Here is a 12,755-nt window from a genome sequence, read left to right as displayed (position 1 = left end):
GAACCCGTTAATACATTTACCTTGTAAGAGCCTGATTATTGGACTGGTTTTGATGTTAGATTACAAAGGTGAATGCAGGATTTTAAACAAAGTCTCAGAATGTGTTTATTTAAATTTTTGAGTTCCAAGTGGTAGCTCTCCTTCCAGATCTTGTGTATATAAACATGGCATTGTCATCATCATCATCATCATCAGACCCAATTTCTCCTTCAACTTCATCAGAGTTGGAACTAGCTGTATCATCATTCTCACTGTCACTGTCATAAGATGACAAATCACTCTCACTTTCTTTAGATTGATAATAGTGGCATCTTACAGTCTCAACTTTGTCTATTAATTAATAATTTATTTGTTAATTTTTTTAATGAGTATGTTTGTGTATTATTATTATTATTATTATTATTATTATTATTATTATTATTATTATTATTATTATTATTATTATTATTATTATTATTATTATTATTATTATGTGCTGCTTCAAATATTTATATATTCAGATATGTTTTACAGAAATATGTTTTAAGCATTCCGAAAAAATTCCACAGTTTGTGCAAACACTACTTTATGAAAATGTTTATTAAGACTATATTCTTTCAGTTCACTACCTCATTCCTGCCATATATCTTTCGGGTAACTTTATATTGAGAGTTATGTCAAAGTTTATTTATTTATCTTTATATTTACAAGTAATAGTATATTCATGCAAAGTTGAAAAGTATGTGCAAAAAACTTATTTAATTTTTCTCTGTTAACTGTTAATATTGTCTTCTGTTTCACATGTAGCAGACATTGCCAATATGCTAATTTTAGGAAAGATTTAGAATGTGTTATTAAAAGTTTATGTTGAAAATTTGACTGTTTCTAACTTTTTCCACAGTTTTCAAGTGCAGATAATATGAACATTGAAGAAGGAAATTCTAATGTTCTGCTAATAAGTTTAGTATATTAGTCAAGCTAAAACCATCAAAAGTCTTTCAAGAGGTGTTGGACAATTCAAATCAACACTAAAAATATAAATGAGGTAGATCATGTTACACATTTAGGAATTAAGATTGACAGTCACTTAACATGGAACAAACGTGTGTGCTAGATAATCCAAAAAATTGGTCTTATTGCTAAACTTCGCCACTTTGTTCCAAAACACATCTTGGTTTTACTGTACAAATCACTTATTCTTCCCCAAATCTCATACTGTCTAGAAGTATGGGGCAGCACCTACCCCACGGCTTTACTACCTGTTCACAAGCTTTTGAAAAAAATGGTTAGAGTTGTAACTTTTAGTCTGTTTCAGACACCAAGTGAACCTCTGTTTAAACTTCTAAATATTTTGAACATATATGAACAATGTGACAACCAAGTTGGGTTATTTATACATGATTTTATTTTTAGGAAATTTAGCACATAGTTTCACAGATTATTTTTCCTTTAAGAATGCTCTTAGAAGGAATGTTGTTAACTCACCATAGAAAGTCGGTGATTCATCCCATTCAACATCATCACTACAAGTAGGTATGATTTTCATTTGACTATTTAACATGTAACCTCATTGAATGGGGACTGGCCACTGGCCACTGATTGGCTCTGTTATTGCTATTTGCCAGTCCCCAGTCACACAGATTTCAAAATTAACTAGCGTCTTTCAGAATGAGCGCAGTTTCAGTACTGTGGTCTTCTCGGTAGGCCGACTGACATTTAGCGTACAGATCATTACAACATATATAACCAGATTTAAACTGAATGCCTCCCGTAAGGGAATCACTAATTATGTAAATAACTCATTAAACTAAAACACTGTGGTAACAGGCTTTGTTTTTTGGACAAGCGTGCTTTCTTAGGTTAATGTATGTAAGAGTCTATGATACTGCTTAATTACTAAATATCATTCATTATTCAAAATACTCATTAAAGGAAAAAGTTGTAGCAACAAACTTCATAGGACAGGTGCGTATTATTATGATGTACGTATCATATTATACGAAATTTGAAGCTTGCATTTTTAAGATACAACCTAGTTACCTAAAATCATTAGTTATGCAAAATTTTCATTGAAACTAAGCTATATAAAAGAAAAATTATTCATTAACAATGTAAGGTACATCAACTAACTTTATAGGATATACACAATTTGTTATGGTTAATGTATGTATTGAATTGTATTGACATTGAAGTATGCAGTCGTAAGATATAGCCTAATTACCAAGAATCATTAATTATGCAAATTATTCATTAAGACTGAAAGGTACACCAACAAGCTTTACAGGACATATGTGGTTGTTATGGTTAACGTGTGTACTGAATTATATTGGAATTGAAGTATGTATTCTTAAGATATAGCCTACCGAAATCATTAATTATGCAAATTATTCATTAACACTGTACGGTGCATCAACAAACTTGATAGGACATATGTGTTTTCTTATGGTTAACGTATGTACTAAATTATGTTGAATTTGAAGTATGTATTCTTAAGATATATCCTAATTACCAAAAATAATTAATTATGCAAATTATTCATTAACGCCGTAAGAAACATCAACGAATTTTATAGGACAAATATATGTTGTTATGTTGAACGAATATACTAAATTATATTGAAATTGCAGTCTTAAGATATTGCGTAATTAGTTGATTTCATTAATATGCAAATTTCTCTAATTAAACATTAACAGATCTGGCTCAAAACCTAATCAGGTCTAGCTATTACCCTAAAGATTATATATCCCAAATTTCATTACAATTGAGTCAGCCGATTTTTAGAAAATGATGACACAGACAGACAGACAGACAGACAGACAGACAGACAGACACACACACACACACACACACACACACACACACAGACACACAGACATACGCACACACAGACACACCTTCCCCTTTTAATACCTTCCGTACCCTTACGGGAGGTAAAAATTAATTTGAATTAAAGCAGATTTTTCGATCAACTTAGAGATGAAAGGTATATTCGAAACAGGTCTATATAATTTCCCAAAGTATTTTTGTCAAGACCAGAATGATATGTGTAATTGCTGGGGACACTTGTTGTAAACACTGTTTATCAATACTGTTGGTATGGGGTCCTGATTCGAAGATTTAGCGGGTAACAAACTAATAAGTTTCTCAACAAACTCGATAGAAACTGGTTCAAAAGAGCCCAGACGAAAACCCGAGTTTACAAATGGATCAGATGGTAGCACAGATAACAATTTCTCACGAATCTTGTCAATCTAACAATGGAAGAACTTTGCGAACATGAGTTTCTACGCTTTCACGACTTTCAAGTCTTTTCAAGACTGCACATCCACTTTATGTACCCGTATATCTCTGACGTGGAGAAACCATGCAAGACTATACCCTTATGGAAGGCATTCAGTTTAAATCTGGTTCAAATTGATACAGTCGGAAGAGAGGAGAACGGTGAGAACGGAACAACACGACATATCTTACTGGTTATGAAAATCAAACCATAGAAACAAACAACCATACAAATTTACGATGAAAATAGTATTACAAAGATCTGGTTTCATGGCCAACCAGCTAATATTGGAGAACACAAGTATCAAGATTTAAATATTTAAGATAAATAGACATTCCATCCCGTGAAGGGAATGGGTGGAAAATCGCTCAGTAGTGAAGTCGTAGCTTTATTAACTCGTGGAAAATCACTCAGGAATCGCGCCCTCTAGTGTCAAAGAAGTTATGTGCCCAATATGTGTAGACCTGCTATGAAAACGTCTTGTAATCCTACAGAGCATGCAGAATTCAGTGAGACTTCCATATTGATTGTTTTCAGCATCAATCATATCGATCGTTTTGTATTTTTTGCACGATCAAATCTCGACGATGCCTACAATGCAATCAGCAACACATGCAAAAAATGTGTAGCCTCTCTCTCTCTCTCTCTCTCTCTCTCTCTCTCTCTCTCTCTCTCTCTCTCTCTCTCTCTCTCTCTCTCTCTCTCTCTCTCTCTCTCTCTCTCTCTCTCTCTCTCTCTCTCTCTCTCTCTCTCTCTCTCTCTCTCTCTCTCTCTCTCTCTCTCTCTCTCTCTCTCTCTCTTCCTCTCTCTGATATCCATATTTTCAAAAAAAGACACCCCTCGCACCTCTTCCCACTGGCGATCATGGCCATGCTATTTCTGCCCGAAATAAACATTGAAGATGAAATTGTGCTGGCTAAGTATCTCCAAGTATAGCAGAATCCACATCAATATAATATAATATAATATACATATATATAAAGAAATAACTTATGTATGGACAATGAAGTCGATTGAAAGTGTCATTTTAAGGTACTCTACCATACAGTAGCACATGTAAGTTGGGTATGTGGAGGGGTACCGTATACTTGCATATAAATATATGTAGCGTTTGAGGGGCTACGAAAATTCTTGGTTTCATTTCGGGGGGGGGGCATAATTTTTTAAGAGGGTGGGCTGTGAAAAAAATTTGACTAGAATATTTTCTTAGCCCCCCCCCCTTCCCAGAAGATTCTGATTGCTCCCTTATGGTAAGGAGAAGTTACGTGATGCCGTACACATAAAAAAGGTGTCACGGCAATTGTTGGTTTCTCTTCTGTAATGACAGTTAATTATTAAAGCGCCTCTAATGACTACTAGTATTATTTAAATAGTCTAACATTACGATTGCGGTATGCAATTAGACTCTTAATTAGTTAAATGGTATGTTTTTGTAACATATAATTAATCCTCGTTACTTTGCAATAGAAAGCATGATGAAAAGACAAAAGGTAGACATTTGAAAACTTGTAAATTTATTTTATTGAATAAAATTATATCGTCTCACAGATTAAGTCAGAGCAATACAACTCGTGTGACATATAGAACAAGTTAACACCCAGTAGTTGTATTCAATACAACTATGACATGTCTTCCCGTTACATTCTGATCAAGTATCACGGAGATATTTGCATGGGGTCCTTGAATTGACATGTATTAAAAATTATGTATATTTCATACACAAATATAACATTCCTGTATTGATGCTGTTGCTATAGTTAAAAACCTTGGACGGAAAATCCGGGAAATAAAATATGGACGGACAAAGTTATAATAAAGTCAAGATATAGTAAGGCAATACTTATGGTATATTTCGTTTTTTGCAAAATTATCTGGTGCGAACCAAATTGACTATTTCACTGTAGAATATGGAAATACATTTAGACCTACCATTATATAGTCAAAATGACCTTTACATAAATTGCTATTGATTGTCTTATACTCGACTGTCCTTTCTGTTTTAAAAGTCTCGAATACTGTACAGTGTAAATATTGTATATAGAGAAAATTGAAGCTACGATCACGAGCCGTGCAATCTCGTGTAGTGACATAGTTTTTCTTTTTCGAACAAACCACTCCATCTGTATAGTGGTACTTTGTTTCCTGACATGACTGTCGACAACCAGTTACTCGTGTTTATTTTCGTCGTAGGCGTGATTTCTAAATTGACAGAAGCCCGAAATACCTGGGTATTCTAAAGTAAGTTTAATCACTTTTTTGACGTCTTTATAATTTGAAAATTCGGAGAGTTCATACTTGTATTGTTCGCTATAAGGGTCATCGTAGACCTGGCAATACACTGATATTCTAAGATGTATAACATTAAAAACATACATGTAACTGAAAAAAGGTGTGTGTTGTTGCCTCGTTTCGATTCCTTACATTATTAGCAGTAATGACATGCTGTCTTACAAAGATTACTAGTCTGACATCACGTGTACTTCATTGTCTAGTAAATGCTGTCATGGTTACGAATATGTAAACTACATGTATTTACTATTTCAGATCAACGGGGGGCAGTTTGGGGTTCCCTGTCGTACCAGGTGTACGCGCTTTCCAACTGTTAGGATCTGGAAGACCATGTTTACCCCAACTTGACTCCCGCCTACGACGAAAGACTTCACGTTGTTCGGGTGTCATCATATCATAGAAACGAATATATTTGCAGTTTTTCATGTCATTAACATCGCCCTCTACGGTATTATGACGCAACTGTGCTAGAAGACTTGCAGAGAATGCCACTTTCTGTTGTCCATCATGTCCATCACTGAACATCTCCTTAGAAGGTGAATGGATTGGATGATCCATTACAGGAAGACGGTTGGGTACTGAAAAGAAGAAAAGAAGACAAATAAATATAACTGTACAGAACAGTCGGGATTCCGGGTTGTAATATAGTCCTGCTTACAAACGCTTCACGGGACTCGATTCTGACATTGTCCCTAAAGGAAAGGGGAATGGACGTTGTCAGAATAAACTCCCGACTAACTCCGTATGCAAACAGGACTAGTTGTAATATAGACCACAGGGACACGAATTATTGCTTAGATTGTTATTTTCCTATAGAAAATATCACACGAATCCTGCCACTACAAATGTATCAATACACTATTCTATGAGCCTTTTTTCAGATGCATTTTTCAGATACAGGTAGGAAAAATATATTCAAGTTACAAAATTAGTATATTTTGAACATGTCGACAAGGAAAACAACAATCTAAGAAATACTATATGTTTCTATGATATAGGCGAGTATATTTCACTTCAGACCCCTACATATCCCTGAGATCACTGAACACGCGACTTGATTAGGCCCCTACTGTGGTTACGAGTGAAACGTGTACAAACTGAGAAAGTGCACTCGTAGGCGTGCGTCAAGTTAACCTGCCTACTGACTCAAATACGACATAGACAAGTGAAAGACTGTGGTCACACACGTCTTATAAATTGTTGAACATTGTGACAAGTGTAACACATTCAGAGATCCAACCAATAGACCGACCAGTACTAAAACATACGTTCAAGAAATGGGCTCCCTGTACTTGGTACCGAGTTTGTTAGATAAGTAATGGGCTCCCTGCCCTCGGTACTGAGTTTGTCTAGTGGTACTAAGTATGAAGAAGCAGTTATTCAGTTATACGTTTATGTTCGTTTTAACGCCTGTATCCTTTCTTGTTGAAGCGGAAAGGGATATGTTTAAATCTCAGGTTAAATGACAATACCCAATCCATCATCTCCATGCCAACACCAAAACCACCTGTTGATTCATTTGTGGAAGTGACTTAGTGAGAACGTAATACTGTCTACGACATTTCATACTGGAAACGTCTGTCTCTTGTTATGTACGTGACGATATTCCTCACTTAGTTTAATCAACAGAGAGTTAGTAGTACGTCTAAACATAGTAAACACTTCATTCTCTACATAACATACATGTTGTATGTAGATATTTGCTATCACAAAGGTTCATAGTGACGATATGACGTAAGTCTGGATTTTTCAATTAATCGCGAGTTTGGGACGAAGATTATTTAGTTGTAGGTTTAATATGTTATTGTGTGCAACAGTATACAGAACCTTCTACATAACGAAGGTAGCTGTGGGTAGATCACACATGTTCCATGACTTCTCCCCTCGATGACGCACTTCAACGTGCAAGCAAAGTGAATGCTTTCGGGCAATTGCATTCCTCGTTCTAGGGGGTAAATATTCGTAAGGCGTCGCATGTCGTAAGTTTAAACACTCACGTGCGTTAGCCTCTCTATGATATTGTACCATGTGTAAGGAAATACAAATCGAAGCTTTTTAATTGATCGAAAATAAAATGTTTGCTTTTCTCTTAATTGGTGAGATATCCATTGATCACATTGCCTATTGGACATGCATGACCGATGTGAGTACATACAGCGCGGTATTTAGACAGGTAAATCGACCATGAAAAAATATAACAAATATTCGTACTCATAGACACGTTTTCTCTTTGTACAAATACATTCGATTGTGTTCCCACCAATAAATAGAACACGTTAACAGCCTCGACTTGTTTGTGTAGAACTCGTATTGTGCGGTTTTTTAAATCGATACTGCAATTAGGGTGATGTAAAAAATAACATAACATCAAAAGTCGTCGTTGTTCAATTCTAGCTCGTACGTGTTTTGCAAGTGCTAGCATAAATGGGGTGCGTTATTGAGTCCAATTTATAGTCTGGATGCCAGCGTGGTTTCCAACTAAGGTTTACATGGTAACGATACTGTATATGTACTAGACTATTGAATGTACATACAGCTGTAGACGGGGGAATTTATTTAGTTTGTGCTGGTGATGTAATGAAAAGATATCTCAAACGTAAACGTGCGAGACTAAATGACCAGAGATATCCACCAGCTTAGTAGATCAAATCTTAATCTCATTCAAACGTGATGTCATCGTTTCATGTTTCGAGGAATTAAAACGATGGAAGAAGTTTATGCTCGGACGATATCCAAACATATAGAGCCCACGACGTGATTTTCCATGTCTTTATATCTTCCACATGTTGATATCAAAATTGTCGGTATTTATCACAGTGTTACATGTAAGTCGGGTAACACGTACTAAACGTAAACTTGGGTATTTTGAATTTGTCTTGAAACCGATACTTGTCATGTATAATATAATATAGCGTCCACTCGAACGATACAAACCCAACTATTCCCTACATTTCGTACCGTCACCCCGCACTCTCATACGTAAACGTAAGCGGTTGCTAGGGCCAGGACGCCCTGCAGTCAATGCTGTCAATCTTCACTAGTGTACAGTTACGTCGTGTTGTTGGAATGAATCATGTTGATTGTAACATACACTAGTCTTTTTTTCACATACACATACTAATTGATCGGCTTTTTTGTATGGAAATGTTTCTACAACATGACATTTCACAAAACCTGAAAAAAAGGGAATTGCCATGGAAACAAATGGACCACGATAATAGCAGCTGTCAGAGTCACTTTATTCAGCCAGTGATCCCAAGGTGTCGACGCTCTTATATCGGACCTATGCGATTGTCAAGTGATATGTCGCCAATTTGTTATTTGTTCTTGATCTCGCTGATATCATCGTTGTTTTTGTCAGACATATTTGTATGTTGTTGTTGTTGTTGTTGTTGTTGTTGTTGTCGTCGTTGTTGTTGTTGTTGTTGTTGTTGTTGTACTGGTATGGTGCTGGTACTGAATGAACTGGTTCTACTGTAAATGTCTGGTTGTCACGGTGGCGATAGAGTGACTGCAATCAATCTAGCCCATACAATATGTTGTAATCAGTTAGAAATGACCTTTATCGTCATTTATAATGATATAGAAAGATACATCAATGTGAAGTTAATGCTGCCTTATCAACGGTTAACTCTAACATTTCTGTCTTTTATTTCAAGTTTAAAAACCACATTGGTGAGATGTTACGTTAACGTATAGTCCTAGGTTACTTGTAGACGGAGTACTCAATTATACTGTTGCTACTCACATATCAATGTATTCAGCGTTACACATAAATTTAGTGTATGTACGATGTATCTTTGGACTAATTTGGGTTCGGGTAATTACAATAATTATGTGTTTTTACTGTGCAAAAAAATCAATGATACATATTATATATATATATTATATGAATATATGTTCAAATTGATTATGCTCGAACATGTAGGCTATATGCGTCTTTGTTGAAGTTAAATTGGACCAACATAACAGTGTTGAGTGCTTTGCTAACGGTGTACCGTTATATCCTACCGACCCCGCCATTGCTATATGTTATTTATTGACTTTTGAGATAGCTGACAACGGCTTTCTTGTTTGTGGTCTTTGCATTTGGCGTTTACGTTTTTCCACCAGACTATTTACACACTTAAAGAAGTCTTAATTGGGAACTGTTTGAGAATGACACTAAACAAACGTGGCCTTCAAATATTAAAGGTACTTTTTGTGTGTTTTTAGGTGGATGGATATAGTTCGTACATCAGCGTTCAGCTCCGACTTTGTTTTCGTATCAGCTGAACATTCTGTGAGTGTGTAAGGAATTGATTACAGGGTTGTAAGTTGGTGGATCGTGCAAGCAAACTGGACACCTCCTTGACTGTCGAAATAACGTGGGCGCCTTTCAAATGAAAGGTTGCAAAGAGGTAGAGCAAAAAGACAAATACTCATGGAGCCTTATGTAATTATTTTCTATTCAGCGGCTACAGTTGGCTGGATGACAAAGTATTAAACACTGAACTAAGAATAATACTCTATTTTTAAATTGTCCCCAAAGGGCTCCCATAACTCGACCTCCATGACTTGCAGGCGACTCATTACTCACCTTCCGTCTCCATCTTAGTGTAGAAGTCTTGTAATTTCTTTTCGCTTGCCTTAGTTTTTTCCTTTTCCTCTTTCAATGCTTTCTTGATCAAGTATGACTGCCTCGTCGAGGGGAGTTTGTAATCCTCTTCCACTGGTCTTAAACTCACTTCACTCGGTACCAGACTACCACGACTGTTTCTATGGTAACGGATCACATTTGAAATGCGAGGGATGTGAACATTGGACGGAATGCGTACAGTCTGTGTGAATCTTGTAAATCGTGTAATATCTATCATTGTATCAGGTTTCAACTTTCTTGTTATTGGGCCATCAATACTGGATTGTTTTCCTTTAGAAACTTCAGAACTACGTCTGGATGTGATTTCTGGTAACTTGTCTGGGGTATTTGAAGTACTTTTATTGTCACTATCTAGCGTCTTCCTAGATTTCTTCCTTGTCTTCCCACTGCCTTTGTCTTGGGAATCTAGGGAACGGTCGGGTTCATCTTCAACCTGAACTTCGGATTCTCTTGGTGCACCGTGTGTCAGATACGATGTTGTAAGAGAAACTCTTGGTAGCATGCCAACAGGTTCTTTCACCTTCTTTTCTCGTCGTCTGTTGTCAGTGTCTTTTGTGTCGGGACTTATTGGGTCTTTGTTCGCTTCTGACACTACGTCAATTATGTTGTCGTGTATTTCGTTACTTTCAGGTTTGCTATCCTCGCCGTTCTGCCTCGAGCTCTCAGACGTGCTGATAGTAGTGTCTATGCTTTCCGATATATCAATGTCCGAAGGCGTACTTTCCACCTTACTCACCCCGGTTAGTGGCTTTGTTTCATTATCACGTTGTCCAGCGATGCCTAATTTCCTTAGAGGTTTCTTAGAACTTTGTTTTTCTTGTGAAACTTCCAGGAAAACCGGTTCTTTTCCGTCGTTCTGAGCTTGTTTGGTGCTATCTTGTTTTACCGAAGAACCGACTGTATTTTCAGCCATAGAATTATTTCCTTTAGCGTCTATTTTCTTGCTCTCAGGATCACCCCCCTTTCCTTCCTCTTCCTCCTCCTCCCCAATATCAGACAGAACCTCGGGTAGATCTTTCTTAGTAGCCTTACTCTTTTTCAGTCCCTTCATTTTCAAAGTCGTTTCGTGTTTCTCCTTGGCAGCTTTCTCTCGGAGTTCTTGCTGTACAAGTTCCTGTTGATGGATGTATTTCTTTTTTCGTATCCGTCTTTTCTCTAAATGTACCTTCAGTAATGCCTGGTACATGCCCTGTTGTCTTCGGCCTAACTTTCCAACGTTAATATTCTGTTCCTTGTACCAAAGATCTACTTTCTTCTTGGTGTGAATGGCATGAGCGTGATTGTTACACTGAACCCACGTACTCATCTCCGAGCTTTTCATTCGCCTCATTGCAGCAATATCGTCAGGAGAGAGCTGCTTCAGACCCACCATTTTGCTTCCTACCTTGATACGTAACATTGTGCCGACCTCAGAGTCAGATTCGTCCCCTTGGACTTTAAGACTACGCACGATGATATACGACCACCTGTTTGTTTTAGGTCAATTCGTTCCAGTCTAGCTACTCCTAGCTCATGCAACTAATAAGTTCAAAACGTAAAGTGGTTATTCAGCCATCCGATTCCATAAACACATTTTTGGCTCTTCATACTTAGTCCCATTCGACTTGTCGTCTTCAGGAACAGTAGTAGCCGAGTTCAAAACAAGACAGCACTTCAACACGCTGTGTACACTCTCAACTAAAGTCTTACAGTAAACCTTAGACACTCCTCATTACTCAGCACCGAAGCAGGCAGGTGGACCAAACCATTTCACCTGGAGGAATTGGTTAACATATGTACTATGTGCCGGAGGGGAAGTGTACATTAATTGTCATTTTTTTAAATATAGTACATTGCCGCGTCTCTAAAGCAGTTTGATATGTTGAATAATAGTAAAAGCGTAATTTTTCTATGTTTTCTATCCTGGAAAATAAAGTAAACGACCGAATTGAGAAATCAGAGAAAAGTGTCACATCCCTGTTATAAATACTACAGTACACAGATACCGATGTAAGAATTCGACGATAGCAACGTACATATTCCCGGTGTCACACTGAAGGTACTACGGCCGTCGTTCAGACTTATCTGATAGCTGTCTGTTTTAGTGCCGTAAAGTTTACATTAACACGTCAATACACGGCCTTGAGAATATTCATCGTGGCCTAGGTCGTCGCGAATGAAACCCGGTAACAGCCCGACGTACCCTCTTGACATAGTATTTTGAGGAGGGTGAAGTACATCCCTCTACGTGTGAAGTAACTTTCCAGAGTCACGGTAGGGTATGACAAGACAAAAGGTGTATGCTTCAAGTCACCACATATTTGCTATATATTGAAGAATAGTTTTTACCCCCCCCCCCTACCCCCCCCCCCCCCCACGTTTGTTAAACACTACAGCCCTCGCACTTTGGGATAAAGTCTCAATTTCATTAAATAATAGCCGTCGGTCGATTAAAAACACCTGTTGATTGTGACGGTACTAGACTTGATTTATGAGCCCCCAATGTGTTCCTGGTTTAACACACGTCCACTCGGTGATTGAAAACACTTCTAAAATTAAAAATATAAATCTCGAGTCACCTGCATGGTT

General features: G+C 37.1%; 1 protein-coding gene across 1 annotated transcript; it reads right to left on the bottom strand.

Annotated features, from left to right (window-relative positions):
- Window positions 1-4,802: 4,802 nt before the first annotated feature.
- LOC144438541 (uncharacterized) lies at window positions 4,803-11,899 on the bottom strand. Its single transcript, XM_078127615.1, has 2 exons — window positions 10,128-11,899; window positions 4,803-6,126 (listed from the first exon to the last, which is right to left on the bottom strand). The coding sequence occupies exons 1-2, from the start codon at window positions 11,584-11,586 to the stop codon at window positions 5,795-5,797; spliced, it is 1,791 nt and encodes a 596-aa protein (XP_077983741.1). The 5' UTR covers window positions 11,587-11,899; the 3' UTR covers window positions 4,803-5,794.
- Between the last annotated feature and the right edge of the window lie 856 nt (window positions 11,900-12,755).

Source organism: Glandiceps talaboti, chromosome 8 (genome assembly GCF_964340395.1).
Source record: "Glandiceps talaboti chromosome 8, keGlaTala1.1, whole genome shotgun sequence".
Taxonomy (NCBI): domain Eukaryota; kingdom Metazoa; phylum Hemichordata; class Enteropneusta; family Spengelidae; genus Glandiceps; species Glandiceps talaboti.
This window is presented reverse-complemented; position numbering and strand designations above follow the sequence as displayed.